This window comes from Lissotriton helveticus, chromosome 2_1, assembly GCF_964261635.1.
Source record: "Lissotriton helveticus chromosome 2_1, aLisHel1.1, whole genome shotgun sequence".
NCBI lineage: Eukaryota > Metazoa > Chordata > Amphibia > Caudata > Salamandridae > Lissotriton > Lissotriton helveticus.
Window position 1 is genome coordinate 37,448,565 of NC_136059.1, and position 18,570 is coordinate 37,467,134.

An 18,570-nucleotide genomic window follows, 5' to 3' on the forward strand; every position below is an offset into this window, starting at 1 on the left:
GGCGACTCTGTTAGTACCTCTGCCATGCCTATTGCTTCAGCATCTCTTTCGCCTGCCCTTACACCTACAATGCAGCCATCAGTGACGCTAATGCCTGGTCTTTTTGTCACTACTCCCACTGTAGTCTTATAGTCCCCAATGTTAGGGATTAATGAGACACACGTATGTGGACAAACAGATAAAGACTGAAAAAGCATTAAGGAACGTATTGGACGGACAATGGTCCGGTCAGATGTGAGGGAGGAAGAGAAGAGGACGGTAGCTAACCAGGCTTCCCAGTGGGCTCGGAATCCCATTCATGGTTTGGATGCTGTGTGGAATGTGATGAAAGCTTTTGAACCATTTGTGCAGCAGCATGCCCTGAAGCATATGTTGGCTACGTTGACTGGTCTTTGGGAGAAGTGTTTTAAGGATGCGGCACCTCGGGTTTTGAATGATATTAAGGCTCATGTATATATTGCTGACATGGCGCATGCTCAGATTTAAGGTAATGTTGCAATGATGATTGCTTATCGGCGACGGCTTCTCAAGAAGAACCCCATTTCAGTATCTCAGTTTCCGGTGCAGGAGGTCCACCCCATATACCACCCTGAAATACTGGAGTTACGAGATCAACATGATGTAGTTGTCAGACCAGGTGTGGCTGCTCATTTCCAAGAACAATGGGTTCATACTCTTTGGAAGAGGAGTGAGTTTTTTTTCCGTAAGACTCAGTTACCAGATCCTAGGAAAAATCCGATTGCCTATTATAAAGAGTTGACTGAAGCGGCTTCTTTGGCAGTAATGACCCTTGCAGATATCTAAATATTTTTTGGTCTCCTGGTCCCTATGGATATTTGGAGGCAGAAGCACGCACAGGATCATGTCGCAGAACTGAGAGGTACATGGGATCAAATTAAAGAGTGGGATTTATTTATTTTATTTATTTTGAAAGTTTTAGGCCAGGTGAACAACCTAGGGCGGAGATACTTACTCTGCCGGGCCGAATTGTTACTTATATGCACTCTCTTATTCCACCGAGAAAGGTTGACTGGGACAAGCTATCGGCTATTCGTCAAAAGAAAGATGAAAGTGTGTCTGATTTTTTCAGTCTGTTTGAGGGGGCATTTCTGGATCATAGTGGGCAGGATTTGTCTGTTGAGGGTGGTGCCAGGTTGTTTATTGATATGTTTCTCTCAAATTTGATTACTGAAATTGCAACACGATTACAGGCTTCTGAAAGCACATGGTCCAAATCTTCCCGTTCTGTTATTTTGAACAAGGCGCAGTATTATGAGAATAGGGAGAAGACGGAGAAGAAGCACAAAGAGTTGAAGACTAAGGTGTTGTTACAGCAGGCATCCAGGGGAAATGGTAGAGGACGCTGTGGTGGTGGTCCGGCTCGGCAGCTTCCCCGTATGAGCAGTAATGCTGCGCCTGGAGGGCCGAATCAGTGTGCATATTGCAAAGAGGAAGGACACTGGCGTCGCCAGTGTCCTGTACTTCTACAGAAGGTGGCGGACATCAGAGGACGGGTTTCTCGTGGCCGGGGTCATGGTGCAGGTGGTCAGGATAGGGTTCTGAATGCTGCGACATCACAGGGCCGCTCTGACCAGAATTATTTTGATGACCCCCGAGGACGACAGTATCATCATGATGATTATGACATGGATGAGGTGACAGGGATGTCTTAGAGCTAGGACAGCCATGGGCAAAGTGAGGGACCAGTTTCAATACCTTTAGATCAAAGTGGTCCGTATGTTAGTGCGGATGTGTATGGTTCGGCTAAGGAGTTTTTGGTGGATACAGGTACAGTGAACAGTTCTATTTCTCGTTCCTTGTCCCTGGGGCAGCTCTGTCTAGCCATAATGTTTTAGTAGGATTTTCTGGTGTACCGGTTGTAAGCCCCATTTCCAAACAACTTGCGTTGACTATTGGTCCTTTCAGTGTGGATTCGCCATTCTTGCTGACATCCAATTGAGGAGAAAACTTAATGGGCTTGGATTTGTTAAAGAAGCTGCATGCCACCATTTATTGTTCCCCAGAAGGTGTTTACATGACCATTGGCCCAGATGTAGTCCAGGGCTAAGCAGTGTTTCTCCAAAGATGTGCCAGTTTCTGTAGAATTTAAAATGTACCATCCACTCTGGCCAGCGGGCGAGAAAGATGTGGGACTGTTACAGATACTGCCTGTTTCCATTACTGTTAAGGACAATGCTATTTTGCCTCACATCACTCAGTACAAAATACTGCAGATTGAAGAGATGACTGCTACTATTTGTAATAGCCCTATTCTTCCAATACTCACAAAGGCACTCTCAGGTCTCTCTGATGACAACGCAGATGTTTACTGCTTTGTGATTGATTTGTGCTAAGTTAACAAGATTGTAGTTCCCCAGTTTCTAGTAGCGCCAGACATTACGACACTCTTGACTACGATGCCTTCTTCGCTAAGTTATTTTCTGTCATTAACCTGAAAAATGCATTCTTTAGCATTCCTAATCATCCAGACAGTAGGTATCTTTTTGGATTTACCCTGGTTGGTAGAAGCTTTACCTTCTGTTGCGCCCCGCAAGGGTATACAGAGAGTCAGAGTATCTATAGTCAGGCATTAAAAGGTCAGCTGGGTTCCTTATTGCTCCCTGCAGGTAATGTATTGCTCCAGTACATTGAGGATCTTCTCATTTCTTCCGACACAGAGCAAGGTTGCAAAGATAGTACAGTAAAATTGTAGCTTAATCTAGCCCAGCATGGTCATAAAGTCTCCCATTCAAAATATCAATATTGTTGACAGGAGGTCACCTATTTAGGTCACCTACTGTCGAAGGAGAGTAGGAGATTGACTCCAGAACACATCAGTGCGATTGTTAAAATGCCCCTCTATCAAACGCAGAAAGATGTGCGTGCTTTTATTGGCATTACTTCCTATTGTTGCCAATGGATCCCTAACTATTCCCAACTAACAAAACCTCTGCTCGCATTATCCACTAAAGATGTGCATGAACCCCTGCCTTGGATGCCTGAATGTCAGCATGTTTTTGAGCAATTGAAGGTTACGCTTGGTACTCCTAACTATGCCAAGCCGTTCGTGCTGTACGTACACGAGACGGCTGGTTGTGCGCTTTCTGTTTTAACTAAAACATTTAGAGATAAGCAACTGCTGTGTGCTTACTTTTCTGCTCTGCTTGACCCCGTCGCAAGAGCCCTCCCGAGATGTCTAAGTGCGGTCGCGGCTGTGGCCGTCTCTATAGACAATCGGTCAGGGCTTGTATATGTCAATGGCTTTTGTTTCAAATTACCAGATGGCACTACCACTGCAGCATATGCAATCACTACACACGGTAGTTTAGACATCACAAGTTCCCTATCAGTCCGCCCAAGCAGCTAAGTTAGCAGCCCTTATTCGCGCATGCGAGTTGAGTGAGGGCCTGACTGTCAATATTTATACGGACAAGCAGTATGCCTTTGGAGTCACCCATAATTTTGGACACCTCTGGGCAGACAGAGGATTCCTTACTTGCCACGGGACCAAAATCCAGCATGGCCAGCTCATATATAGGCTTTTGTCGGCTTTGACACTCTCCAAGTAATAGGCCATAGTGAAGTGTAGCGCTCACAGGAAGATTACTGATGATGTAGGTACGGGTAATGCATTTGCAGATCAGACAGCTAAGGAGACAGCCCGAACCAAGATGAAAAGAATGTTTGTAGCAGGTCCTGCTAGGTGGGTGCCAGAGGTTACTATGTTTGAGGACACCCTAGAAAATGTGAAGAAAATACAGAGTGTGGCCACAATAGAGAACTTAGCAGTGTGGCAAGAAAGTACAGCAAGTCTGAATGATGAGGGATGCTGGATTGATAAATCAGGGAAGCAAAGATGGCTGTTGCCAGATGCCTATGTTCTTCCTGTAGTTACCATGGCCCAGCCCATATTAGTGCTAAGGGTATTTGCAGGTTGTTAGACCCTGTATGGCAGAATGATAACATATTTTATTTATTTTATTTTGAAAGTTTTATATCGCATGAACATGACCACAGAGGGTATCGGAGCGCTTTACAGATTATGCAAAAGTACAAGTACATGGAACACATAAATAAACATCAAATCGACAGGTATTTAGAATGTCCAACAGTCTCAAGAACATAGCATCTATGGCACAGAGCAGTGTCAAATAATCCGAGAGTCAAGTGGGGAAGGAGGTCTGAGGCAGATATTTTTCATCAAGAGCTCTTTAACTTCTAATTTGAACAGGGCAGAGAAAGGGATCACCCTGACTTCGGGGGGAAGAGAGTTCCAGATCCTTTGCGCCATACCTGAAAATGATTGATTATAGGTCTTTTTTTTCTTTAATTTTTGTGGTTTGAGTAATAGGGTGCTGGCACTTCTAGAGGCCATTAAACCACATGAGAGCTCCAATTTCTGAACGAGGTACATCAGGGTCTTGAGGTGGATGGCTTTGTGAGTCATGCATGCAATTTTCAGCTGTATCCGAGCTTCATAGGGGAGCAATTTCAGAGCTAGCAGGTCAGGAGAGATGTGGTTGAATTTTTATGAGCCCGTAACGAGTCTGGCTGCCGCATTGAGGGTTACCCTAAGGGGAGCCATTATCACTCCGGGCAGGCCACACAGTGTAGCACTTCCATAGTCCAGCTTTGTGATCACCAATGCTTGCACTGCAACCTTTAGGTCATGAGCAGGGAGATACGGTTTCAGCTTCCTAAGGATGCTGAGCTGGAAGTTTGCTCCTTTGGTGAGGGAACTGATGTGTTTTTGCATGTTCAGACTCTTGTCTAGTATGATACCAAGCGAGGATGCAGAGTCAACGAGGTGAGGTCTGCAGTTAAGAGCCGAAAGCTGATTCAACTATTGTTCAATGTCCGGTGATTGCTTATGGGGTGAGATAAGGAGGAATTCTGTTTTTAGAGCATTTAGTTTCAGGTGATTACGTGTCAGCCAGCTTTGCGTTTCCAGTAAGACTGAGTTATGGGACTGAATGTCCTCAGGGGAGGCGATCTTTAGGTATAGTTGAGTATCATCCGCATACATGTGATAGTGAGTGCTGGATGATTTGAGCATTTATGGTAGAGAGCTTCTGGTAGTGGTACAAAGAGGCATGAGGTGGATTTAGGACTATGCAGCCTTGTTATTTGGCATGCTGGCACCGGTCGTGGGCTTCTGAGCAGAGTCTAGGGCAAGAACACTCATTATTTTACAAATTAAGCACTGCATCAGCTGTTCAGCCATTCAAAGAATGCAAAGAACAAAAGTGGGAACATGAACGTGATTAAGTGTTTTGGGGGTTAGGTCTAGATTTTAGAGGCTAAAGATGGAGTCCAGTGATGCTGTGCCGATCCGAGTGACCAGCATTTCAGTGAGACCACTTTCTATTAGGCACCCGGATAGAAAAGTCAATGCTGAAACTAAGTGAAGGACAGTCGCTGAGGAGTCCCCTAAAGCCATACAACTAATTTCATGGGTAAAGAAAAGATTAGCATAACTTGCATGTCAACAGAGACAGAAAGGGTCCCTGAGGTGGGTGGGTGGACTAACCATCAATGGTCTGCCTTATTGGCAGACACAACACTAGAGGACATATCGGCTGGTAGAGGGGAGTTAAAAAAATAGTTTGTTTTACTTTGGGAGAGGGTAAGGTCCCAGAATAGAGTCATGTGTCAGCCTGCTTGTTTAAAAATGTAAATACTGAAGAGGAATGGAGCCCTCTGACTCTGACTCTAGGTTCGTTGTTCCTCATGGACTCGAAAAAGTCTAGCAGACTCGATCGTGGTCTGCTAACCCTCCTGACTATTTTTGTCGGGGAAAAAAGTCATTCTGACCTAGGCAGCCGATCGCGTCCAGCGGGACGCGATCGGCTGCCTAGGTCAAAATGACTTTTTTCTCCGACAAAAATAGTCAGGAGGGTTAGCAGACCACGATCGAGTCCATGAGGAACAACGAACCTAGAGTCAGAGTACTCCAGACCTCGGATTTGTGAGTAAAAACATTCCACCACACTCACAGCACACTTTAGAGTGTGTGCTGATACTAATACACCTGCGACCCGCTACTTTTGGTCACACACTTTTTTTGGTCCTGACGAAAGCACTCATAACCATCCAAAGGGCTGAAACTAGTAGACCTAAATATTTTCTAAAGGGATACGGAGGCACTTTAAAAACCTCAAGCCGATCCCCCAACTGTTTTTATCCATGTCCTAGGGCTCTTCCATTAAAACCTTTAAAAGGGAGTTCATAGAGACATTTTTATCACATAACTGGCACTTCACATAGCACTTCACTGTATCAACACAAACAACCTGCTCCGCTGTAACTCAGGTGTTGAAGCACAGCTGGATTGCGCTAGGTAATCCAGCTGGGCCCCGATTATGAAGCATGCCACCTACCAGGTAGGTGGGTGAGGGGGTTTCCTAAAACATCAAGCAGTTGTTTGCGCTCTTCGAAATCTCTATTGAGAACCGGACTTCTACCCTTCAAGCCGCCTTGCACTAAACTCTGGCGTCTCCTCATCCTAGCTACCAACTTCGCCCCCCTGGCATATGATGCTCTAAATTATTAGGCATACAATCTATGTCATGATGATGATCTGCTTATTCCTTTGCTGGACCGAAACGCCGTCGACACTTTGAAACACCTTATACACCAAAAACTTTTGTTTACTAAACTGTAAAGGTGTATTATGCGATTTGTTCTTTTTGTCACTGCTTATTCCCTATGTACAACAAACCGAAAAGCTTTGCCTGAGCCCCCTGTTTGTCTTTTCCCTCCCCCCCTTGTTTTGTATTCTATTGGTTAAGTAGGGCACAGGCTTGTGTCCCACTTTATGTATTGTTTTGTGATATTTTCTCCATTTCCGAACAAGTAAATATTAGACCTCTGTCCGGCTGGACATGTCCACTTAATATAGTAGCGACTGAGTCTATATTCATTGTTTGCATATTTACCTTGTCTAGGGACCACTGTTGTTTAAAAGAACACCCTGTACACTGGCATTCCGGGCTACCTGATAAAAAACTACAAGCTATACAGAATGCCACTGCCAGACTTCTGTTGAATATCTCAGGAAGGTCTAGCATTTGACAACATCTGTGGGATGTGCATTGGCTCCTTGTGGTCCATAGAGTGCAATTCAAAGCTCTCACTCTGGCTCACAGAGCCCTGCATGGACTAGGGCCAACGTATCTTAGGAGGCGCTTTGCCTTTTATGCCCCAGGAGATCTCTCCGCTCAGCCACACAATGGCGGGAGGTGATCCCCCGCTTTCGCAGGATGCGCCTGGGGGGTCACTCTCTCTCCGTTAAAGCTGCGGAGGCATGGAACTCCTTTCCCATGGAACTGCGGAAAACTCAGGACCCTAGGCTCTTCAGAAAACAATTAAAAACCCTTCTTTTTAATCTGCCCACTTAAATCTATGCGACACACTGTCACGGTCTCTTTCCGCGCCAGGACACTCTTGAGTATGTGTGCGCGTTACAAGTATTTTATAACATAATATAACATAGGATGTGAGGCTGGTACTTGTGCAGGTCGCTGCCTGTTCCTGTTTTCAGCAGCCATCTTCTATGGGACTAAGTCATCCTCTATCAATGTCCATTTCAAACTAGTAACTCCCCTCTGAAAATCACTGCAATAATCACAGGATTTAATTCCTCCCCAAAACAGTGACCATCTTGAAAGGGGTATGATCTTATTCTCTAGAAAATTACAAATTTCAGAGGTCAATCCGATATGCTTGACCTTTAGTGTCCAGCCCGCTGACTCAACAAAGCAAGCCTAATCAACTTTAGAAAACTGTCCAATCCCACCAGCATGACATATCGATAACATTGGGATCCTGATCCTAGCCCCATCTATCGCTCTACCAAAGACTATTAAATTATGTCTCCTTCTACCCCAAAGAAAATAGTGAGCTTTGCAAAGGCTGCCGATTACCGAGCGATGCCCATCTCTACCCTAGGAATGGCTGTCTACTTCCTGACCGGCATCAGCTTCCAACATGATGGCGATGCCCGTTGCCCCTAGCTCATTCCCCTATACCACCCCAGAAACTCAAATGCTTTGCCCCTTTGGCCTCTCTGGTAAACCTGTTATGTCCATCTACAACAATGGGAAATGCATGTTCCAAGCCAGGGACACAATCCTGGCCACAATCAGCTTTATTTATCTCACCCTCAAGCCCGGAGACGAACCTTCACGCACATCCTGATTTGCCCAGAATCACAGGATTTTGAGCATCCCTGCGGAGACTCAAACCTGGTTCCCCAGCTTCGAGGTTGACTGCTGTAGCCGTTAGGCCACATCCTCTCCTGTTAAGTATCCTCTTCTGAAGTACACTGGTGAGGAAGTTCAGGGGCATGACAGGTCATTGCACACTCCTAGACACTTCCATTCTGCCCTCTGTTCCTTCTTCGCTCTCACTAGGGTTACTCTTGGCTTCCCCTATGTATTTAGTATTTATCACGTAACTTCTATTCAAAAGACAAACTTAGTAAAATAGAGGTTGCTTGTTTATTACACGAGCTAAAGCTTGACGTTAAATTGACATTAAATTATGTGGACATGATCAGAATTGAGTGTCAAGAGTTGCACATGTTGTTTACCTTTGATTCGCCCAGTGATGAACAGGTAGCCATCTTGGTCATGCTTGCCAAGGTCCCCTGAGTGAAGCCAGCCCTCCTCGTCCAAGGCCTCTTTAGTCTTCTCCGCCATGTTCAAGTAGCCCATGAAAACATGCCGGCCCCAGAAGCAGACCTCCCCGGTGCCGTCTTCCTCTGGTCTGTAGATCTGTGTTCTGCACCCAGGCATCTCCTTACCAGTGCTAGAGAAGAGAGGAGGATAGCTCAATCGTGCATGAGCAAACAAAGCAGACAACTGAAACGTGCCAATAGGAATCACACTCAAGTCAATGTAGGGCAGAGTTATGGTGGGCAGCGTTGCGGTGGGCAAGCTATACTATGACCATCATGGTTCTCCAAGCCCATGCAAGGCAATGACGGGCAGAGGTATTGTATGAATAGCGAGCGATACCATGAGCATCATGATGCTCTCCAATGGGAAGACAAGTGCTGATGTGGTCACATCATCAGCTCAAAGTCCTGAGAATTTAGGAGTCCCAGTAGACGCCTACTCGTTGTGACGGAGTAAAATGCCTGCTGAGATCAAAACCAGGCCCTCAGTTGGTCAGTGTAGGAGTGCACGGTAACTAGATAGTGAAAGTGAGAGGGGAGATGCATCACCTACCTCATGATCCGAAAGGCCCTTGACACAGCTATGGTATGTGGACCAGTGCTCTCACTCATGCCGTACATCTCCATCACCGGCAGATTCAGGCTCATGAAGAACTCCAGGGTGTCACGCATGATGGGGGCAGTTCCTGAATAACACCAGGTACATCGGTCGAGGCCCAGGGCCGCGTGGACCCTCCTGAAGACCAGAATATTTGCCAGCGTGTAACCCCAGGGCATGGAGCTGATCCTGTGCGAGGAGATATCAGAGAATGTATGGGAGACATACAAGAAATATTAGAGTGCACCTCACAAGTTTGTCAAGCACACCACAACCATCACTTGTGTGAATCGAGTAACATTTCCCGAGAGCAACAAATGCTTAGCGTTCACTGCTACACGGGTGAAGTAGACAAAAGTTGCTACCCATTGGTAACTGCACAAGCTCTCACCAGACTAATCACTGTCCGCTAAGGTAACAGAAACAGTGCCACTGTGACCTAGAGCCAGATGTGCACTCCCCAACCATACTGAAACTATGGCTTTCAGTTAACAGTGGTTTCAACTGTTACCACTGGAGGTGTGGAGAGCTTTATCTAGTTGTGAGACTGGCTCTCTCAGATTTGGGGGGTTGGGACTCACCACTGCACTGGGATCACCCTCTCAGAAACAGAAACACTTCCCCTGCATGCTGGCATCTTCCACAGGACTACTGCTGTCCCCGATACCAACTGGGCTGCCTGCGCCCTAGGTAGAGCTGCAGGCGCTTTAGCATCGAGGCTCTGGAGGGATAAATGGCTCTTACTGGTCTGGAGAACAGAGTCTTTCAGGCCTCTCATAATAGCAGGATGGCCACAACCGATTCCATTTCGTGGAAGCCTTTCACCTTACTCTACATGGTCTGCAACCAAAGCTATTCTGCTGTGCCAAGCTGATATCCCAAATAGAGACTTCACTTTATGATAGCAAGATTGTCTGCATTACTTCAGTATTCCTCAGCCTTCTCCCTCACAGAAATCACATGTGTAATTAGGAAATTAATTATCATTTAAAGCAATTGTGTGTGTACAATCATGAATCTCTTCGGCACTGCCCCACCGTGCGAGCATGTGAGTTTATGAAGGTAAAACACAAAAATACAGAAGAAATGGACTTCCTGGATGGATCTCAAGCTGGAAACAATCATCAGACCAACCTGGGCAACATGATAAAGCAAGTACAAGTAGTAAGTTGAAAAGGCCCGGCAGCAGCGGAACAGGGCTCTGGAAAGGAGGTTTGGAGCCAGCACATTAAAAGAAAACAAGGAGCACCAAGAAGATTTTTTCATTCAAAGAGTTTTCACTTCTATGGAAAGGCTTTAATTCTGTAAACCATAAATCAGAATATATAGACTGTGCATCAAAGGACAGTACATAATCTCTTGTATAATAATGAAAATGGATATATTTTTTAATAATATCACCAATTGTTTATAATCTTAGTACAGTGATGTGTTTATTTTCTTCTTGTGGAACCCGAATTGATGTTTTTAACATATCGTGATAGGTTAGATACAATTGTGGTATGCATGAGGAATTATTGTGATATGCATGAGTGTGCAACCTTTAAAATGCTTTGTGGAGAAAGGTTGGTTTTACCTTGTCAAATATAATTATATTGTGATTTATAAGCATCAGTTTTATTTCACTCTTTTTCACAAACTAGTAGCTAATTTGTGGACAATATTAGAAAAACATTATGGGAAAGACACAATAACTAATACAATGTACAAAAGATACTGGACACATTGCTCCCATTTCCGAGGCGAGCAGAACACTGCCAGAACCGGGAACCTAAAGGTCCTGGCCGAACACAAGCGTACCCGCTCGTGTTCAATATCTTATTTTTTCTAGCCCTACCTGCGGCTGTCTTCAACCCATTGACTGGGTTGGAATTATCACCAGAAATTCGATCCGATTTTTCACGCCACTACAGCCCTGAAGAGTCACAGGTACTGCCCTGTTGACGAAACACGTGTAGGCGGACGTGGTATATTCATTCTGAAGAAAACCATCTATATAAACAAGCAGTTTTTTGTACCCCGGTGTCAACTTGTTTTCTGTAATTTCGCTGTATCAATACTGTTTATTCCTGAACGAGTGCCCAGTATCTTTTGTACATATTCCAGTGTTAAAGGCTCTTGCCCTCAACTCGCATAGAGGTTTAGGGTCTTCCTCTACACTGGCTGCACCGTTAAACAACTGTGTTAAAATTGACTACCTCCCAGTCACCTATTATCTGCTGGAGCGCCATTGTCCTGCTCACTTCCAAACCCTAAGCAGGCTTCTAACTAATACAATGTATTGTGAGAATATATATAAACAATTATTGGTTATCACCATTTTTTGGCTCTTTGTGAATGCTGTGAATAATCAACATTATTGGATTAATACAAATGTAAATACATAGGTTCAGTATGTAGCACTTTCCCCTGCCTCCGCCTCCCTCCATTTTTTCCTCCAGGGGCCCTCTTCCTTTCTATAGGTTCGCCGAGTTTTCCCAGAACTCCATGCTCAAAGCGGAGCGTGCAAAACTCAGCAGATGGAACGGATGTTTTCGCCCACCCCCTAATGTGGATGTGCTTCTTGTTAATGGGAAACGTGCAGTCACATCTAATGATTATATATAGGTAGTTATAGTTAGGACCTTCTTTCCATAGGAAATCCACAACATTCTATTTGGAATAACTTTGGCGCTGGAGGACGAATCTTTGCGAATTTCTCCAAGAAAATGGCCTGCTCGGCTCCACTCCTTCCCTTAAAGTTTGGGGGTGAATCGTGGGGGCCGAGAAAAAAGGGGGGTCCCAAAACAGGTTTTCCCCATGCAAATTTTCATAGGGACCTTTAGCCAGGGCTACAGCCCGAACGGCTGAACGGAATTATACCAAATTTGGCAGAGCATGCTGATTGGCTGTCAACTGTCCGTCAACACTCCAAACCAGGAAGTGTTGGCAGCCATCTTGTGCGTCACTAGAACCGAGTCACAAGAAAACAGTAAAACAAATTGGAGAAATACGGAAAGGGGGCAGGGTAGAAACATGTTGACCCTCTAGGCCTGCTCAGGGGGTCCCACATGGATCTTTAGGCCCAAATATTATTATAATTTTTTTAATAAAACAATTGCGGGGTACCACGTATTGTACACGTACGTGGTGGAAAAGGAAAAAAAACCTAGAAGACTGTTTTATTCTTAATTAGCCACCGGGGGGGCTAAATCCCAGGTGCATTTTTCTCCATAATCGGGGGCTTGTAAGGCACCCCGAGACCCAGGGAAAGGCACCCCCTGGGGTTTTATTTTTAAGTACGGACGCGGGAAGCCGTCTGGGATCGTAGGGGCATTGCGGCAAAAAAAAAAAACAGTTCTTTTTGAGAACTAACTTTACTGGTTAAAAAAAGAGCTATATTTCTATGATAGTATGTAAAACTTTCCAGTTTTTTTCTGCGTACCAGTTGTACTTTCTACGCATGCGCAGCCTCGTTTCCAAGCCCATGTTTCTTTTTTTATCTTCAAGTTTGCCAAGCAAAGCTGTCCTCATTTTAGGTATTAAATTTGCCGCTTTCTTTTCCTGGTTCGTGTGTGTCATCCGCTGCTATACTTTTGTAATATATTAATAATCATATTCTATCTGTATTTATTTGAAACGTATTGCAGAGGCGCCAAACGTTGATTACTTACTCCGACCACCGCCATTTTAGTAGTTTTCTTCCATTATTTTTATTGTACCTGTTACTTTCATTTTACCCTCTGCCTATCTTCTCTGTGATCGATGAGATTTCCTGCCACAGACACCACGGTGTTTGTCCTTGGCCTCCGATGTTATCAGACTTGGTCACACGCATACCTAAAAACTAATTTGAAGCACGTAAGCCACAGCCATTACAACGGGTGTCCGTCACCACAAAGCCATTAGGATGTTTATGGCTTTATTATGCGTGGTAAATGTATAGTAGTTGTAAAAGCATGCGTGGTAAAGGCATGCGTGGTAAAGCCATATGCGTGCTAATGAATTTCTGGTGACGGTCAGGCGTGCTTATGATCCCGTTGTAATGGTTGTTTCCCCCCAGGACACTGCAGGAACTGGGTCTGGGTGTGGCGGACTCCAGGGCATCAGGCGGTGGGCCATGCAGCCTCCCTCACACAATATAGAAATTTCAGGGGGGGTGGTCGTTTTCGTGGTTTGAGGGGCGTCATTGAGGCCCACACAGTTAATTTTGTAGGGGATAGGTTTGCACGTGAAATTGTTGCAAGAGGTTTGTAAATGTGGTACACATTTTTTTGTTTTACTTTGATTTCCTTTCTATGTTGTAGTCCACCCGGAGAAAATATAAGTTATTGTACAGCTAGTACTTTTTAACCCTACTGTAAAACGTCTTACTTTAGTATTTCAAATTTATAAATATTTTTGTTGTGGACCGTCCCCCCACCCCAATAAAACAAGTATATAGTTTTTTTTAATTAACTTTTATTAAAACAACAATACTGTAAACGTAACTTAAAGATAATTTAATAAACAACTATAAAAAACCCTTTAATAAAACAGTATTAAAAACAAATTGTGATGTGGACTCCAAAAGACGTTGGGTAGGTAATCTGCAAAACGAAAAAAGAAAAAAAAAGAGTTTAAAGTTATGTAGATGTGACTAAATACGGTGAAGCATTACAAGTGAAGGTAACAGTACGATTTTACATTTGCAGTGAGCCTAGTACTTTTCACTTCTGTTATAGTTCCGCGTTCAATTGGTGTCTATATGGAAGTGCCTACTGCATTACTGCCACAAAAGTGGCAGAACGGGATTGTAAATACGCCGACTTATTTCTAATGCATTGCAATGGAGGCATTGTATATCTAGGATGCTGTGCTAACCTGGTATAAACACTGCGGCCACCGGAGTTCACAACTTGTATTCAACTGTAATTCTACACGTCAAAGTAGACAGCAGTGTCTACAACTAGAGAAAAAGAAATGATGTCACAGAGAGTGAGAGAGAGAAAGAGAGAGAAAACAACATTAAAACTGTCTCGCAGAGTCTGGAGTTGAGAAGTCAGACGCAGATTTACAAGCTCCTTGTGCCATTTTTCCCATATTGAAAGTGACACAAAAGTGGCGCAATAAGCTTGTAGATCTGTTTCTCAGACTGTTGTAACCTATCTGTTGTCACTGCTCAGTGGTAATTATACATTTCTACACAGTCAAGCTGCTGCACACTACCCACTCTCTCTTTTCACAAATAAAGGTAACACTAGAATTTTACGTGTACAGTGTGCTAGTACATTTGACTTCTGTTCTAGTCCCGCGTTAAAGTGGTGTCTGTATGGAAGTACCTACTGCGTTACTGACACAAAAGTGGCACAACGGGATTGTAAATACGCCGACTTATTTCTAATGCATTGCAATGGAGGCATTGTATATCTAGGCCGCTGTGCTTACCTTGTATATTTAGTGCGGTCAAACTCTGCGGCCACCGGAGTTCACAACTTGAAGACACCTTTGCTTCTACACGTCAAAATAGACAGCAGTATCTATAACTTTAAAAGAGAAAGAAACATGATGTCACAGAGAGTGAGAGAGAGAAAGAGAGAGGAAACAACATTTAAACTGTCTCGCAAAGTCGAGATTTTTATCTTGAAAAGTCAGACGCATATTTACAAGCTCCTTGCGGGGGGCTTAACTTCAAGGAAAAAGAAGAGTGGAGCTGCAGGAGCTGTAAGGGGGGCTGTAAAGGGGGGACATCAAAGTCTCATTAACAAGCAAAATGTCTTTAAAAGACCTGTGAAGTACTCGGGTGCCACTGTGTGTGGGCCCAGGAAGCTATCTCATCTTAGCTGAAGCCCCGTTAGCCCAATGTGTGTTTTGCGCGCCTGCTGCATACTACACATTCTCTCGTTTCACAGATAACTTGTCGTTCTTTCGGAAACAAGCTTCTTTGCTCACTTTGTGCCATTGCCGTTGTACTTCTTACATAATCCATCGCGAAGCTCTACATCTAAAAGATATTAAAAGAAAGATGTTATGATTGGTAATTGTTACCATATTATTTTGAGTTAGATAACATCGCGCTTTTATACACGTTCATTGTCACATTTCTACGAACTGTTTGTATTGGTAATATTCTGGACATTTCAGCGATTATAAAAACTTTACTGCTATTGGGAAAAATCTTTATGCAGGTAAATTAATACACTATATAGGAGTGTGTTCCGGTAAAATACTAAGTCGCGTTTTTGTCTCTAGTCTGTAACAACCCTGACTAACTCCGATGCGTACTCAAGCCTCACTGCTCACCTTTTCATGGATAAGACACTTTCTGCATCATGTAGTCCCGATCTCCAACAAGAAGTCTCATATATGGTGCCGAGTCTTGATATCTCTATGGCTAACGACATACTCCTGCTCCCATCATCATCATCGCAGGTTCTTCACCCGCTCAGTGCTTCGGGCACCACTTACTCAGTGACCAACGAGGCCACGCATGTAGTAGTGGGCCCCTTGTTCGTTGCTTTGGGAACAACTCTAAAATGGCGTACAACACGTGCGCTCCGTCTTTTTTATATATAGGGTCACGTGTGTAGTGACGGATGCGCTGAATGGGTGTGGTGTGGGTATATACCAGCCATGAGGGAGTGTGTGTGTCGATCTGACAACTAGACCTGCAACTAAGAAATCACTACAATGGAAATTTGGGCCTTGTACTGTTGTTGTGTTTTCCTGGTAGCGTAAGAGTGGCTTTCTTTTTTCTAGTCAACATGTATGTAGCCTATTTTGTGACGCATGTTATTGTACAATGCGTTTCAAAAACTAGTTGTGGTAGGGTGCTTTTAAATTAAACTGTGTACTCTGCTTACGAGTTTGTTGAGTGTAGAAGCATTTTTTTTCTTCTATTTTCTATTCTATCATTAATTGTGCTGACTTTTCTCCTTTAGCGTGCAGTACTATATTATTTTATCAAATGTATAACTGTTGAAATCATCTTTGGAAGAAGAATGGAAGCATGTAAGCTGCTCTCTGTGATGAAAAGCAATGCCGGCTCCCGCAGGGAGTGGGGAGCCGGCTGGGACCGTGGAGGCCTTGGGGCTCTTCCCACGGTTCGCAGCGTTACATTTGAGCCCCGGGGGATGGAGTCATCGGGGATTATAAATTTTTTTTGATAAAGGCAATTTTTTTATGGTAGATTTATCGTACGCATACCAAGCACGTATGGACGACGTACGGTGCGAAGATTGGAAGTTGTCCCATATGTGTACTGAAGGAAGAAAAAGAAGAATATTTTTCAGATATTTAAGAAGTGTATGTGTTTAGATGTTGGGTGGCTCTAAAAAGATCCCTTGTGTTTAATGGGAGATTTTAGTACCTACAAGTAAGTATCAATGAAGAGTCTAAAGTTCAAGAGGAAGACTCTGTTACCCTCATCTGTAACATGTACCCCGTCTCTCCTATAGATGTCATGCATATTGAAACGCAGATTGTTGTGGTAGATGGACCCCATTCAATAGTCTCGGAGAAAGGCAGAAACAGATTTATTCACATGTTTCCTAGCTTTCTCAATCTGTTGACAATAGTGGTTGGACCAGTTCCATTTCTGCCTTTTGCATATAATAGAATAGACAAAGGCAGTTTTGGGGAAAAGTGTCAAAAATTGTGCAAAGGTGTCCTTCATAAGCATTTCCAGACCTACCCCTGTGAAAGTGCCTAGGTCATTGCCACCACAGTGCACAATTATGAGGTCAGGGTGTTGGAGATGTAAAAAGGATTTCACCAATGGCATCAATTTGTGCCACTTTAATCCTCTCTGTCCAATCCATTTAATGTCTACATTTGGTAAACGTTGGTCTTTGTGAATTCTTTTCTGCGTACCTTTGGCTCCCGAAAATATAGCTGTGTCCCACAATCCACACTGTAAGCATTTTGAAGAGAGGTCTGGATACACTCTGATGGTCTCTGTAAATGAAATGGCAGTTTGAAAAGTAAGATATTTCTAAAATGATGGACAACATGCAGTTTTGAAAAAAGAAAAGAAATGATTAGTTGTCTGACAACATTCTACACAGAGCTAGGATGCATGTTTCTGTTTTTTAAAAGCCTGATTTTTATTTGTTAAGAAAAACTGATAAAAAAGAACGTTACATAAAATAAGCTGGTATATTCTCAAGTCAAGTACACTTGCTGTTTTAATTGGCAACAATGTATGATGAACTTTTCACCTGTGTGCTCAGTTAGGTGTTCCCTGAAGTGTTTCTATGGTAACTGGGTGAATGTGGAATGGGGGAAGGGTGGAAAGTTTTGTCAGTTGGAAAGGGTGCAAAAGTTCAAGCAATATAAGTGTATTTCGTTTTGATTTAATATGAAAATAAATATGATTTTTTATTTAATTGTATATGTGTGTAGATTGACAGGAAAAGTTTGCTATTTGCTATAGGACTTCCTGACCCGTTAGGACTGCTTATGGGGTTTTACAATGATCCCCAAGGTCAAAATCTTTGATGGCCCTAGTTGAGCCTTTGATGGCCCTGGGGAGCACCACCTCCGAGGTCCGGCTCCTGTAGTGTTACGGGGTGCCTATTCCCGGGACACTGCTGTTTGCTATGGTAGGGCGAGAGTTCTCTTTCAAGTAGGAAAGCAGATTGCTTTTCGTCTGAGAGAGCAGCATGTAAGCTGGTCTCTCTGACAAAAAGCAATGCCGGCTCCCGAAGAACGCAGGGAGCCGGCTGGAACCGTGGGGGTTTGGGGCTCCCCCGACGGTCCTGAACGTTATATTGAGCCCCGGGGGGATGGGGTCCCCGGGGATTGTAAACAATTAGTGATAGATGCTTTTTTTTGTTGTTTACGGTATATTTACTGTACGCGTAATTCTGAAAGTCGTTCCATAAGCGTACGTAAGCAAGAAAAAATCAATTAAAAATATATACTTTACAGATATCTATCAAGTTTATGTGTTTATATGTTGGTTGCTTCTAATGAGACCTTTTCTCTTTATTGGTACTTATAAGTAAGTGCTCATGCATAGTCTAAATTTGTTGAGGAGCAGTGTTTTATAGAGTGCTGAACTTTTTACCTCTGTTGACAGTTGACTTTTGCATGATCTGTGGGGGGGTAGGGTGGAAAGTTATGTCAGTTGGAAAGGTTTGAAATGTTAAACCAATAGAAATGTGTGTTTCGTTTTGAATTAATGTGTGAAGGATTTTGATTGGTTATTTACATGTATGTGTGTATGTGTAAAATGAGAGGGAAAATGTTCCATTTCGCGGTTCTGCTGCAAACACTGAACTAGAGAGATTCTGTATAAGAATATCTACTGTGTGAGTGGCATTCTTCTTAA

General features: G+C 43.7%; 1 protein-coding gene across 1 annotated transcript in view; it reads right to left on the minus strand.

The window, feature by feature from the left end:
• Positions 1–18,570, minus strand: part of LOC144820049 (long-chain-fatty-acid--CoA ligase ACSBG2-like) — a 272,914-nt gene that overhangs the window by 62,332 nt on the left and 192,012 nt on the right. Inside the window, exons 3-4 of the mRNA XM_078677704.1 lie at positions 9,234–9,467; positions 8,594–8,811 (exon numbers count right to left, since the gene is read on the minus strand). Of these exons, the coding sequence (XP_078533830.1) occupies positions 8,594–8,811; positions 9,234–9,467 (452 nt within the window). The remainder of the gene's footprint in view (positions 1–8,593; positions 8,812–9,233; positions 9,468–18,570) is intronic.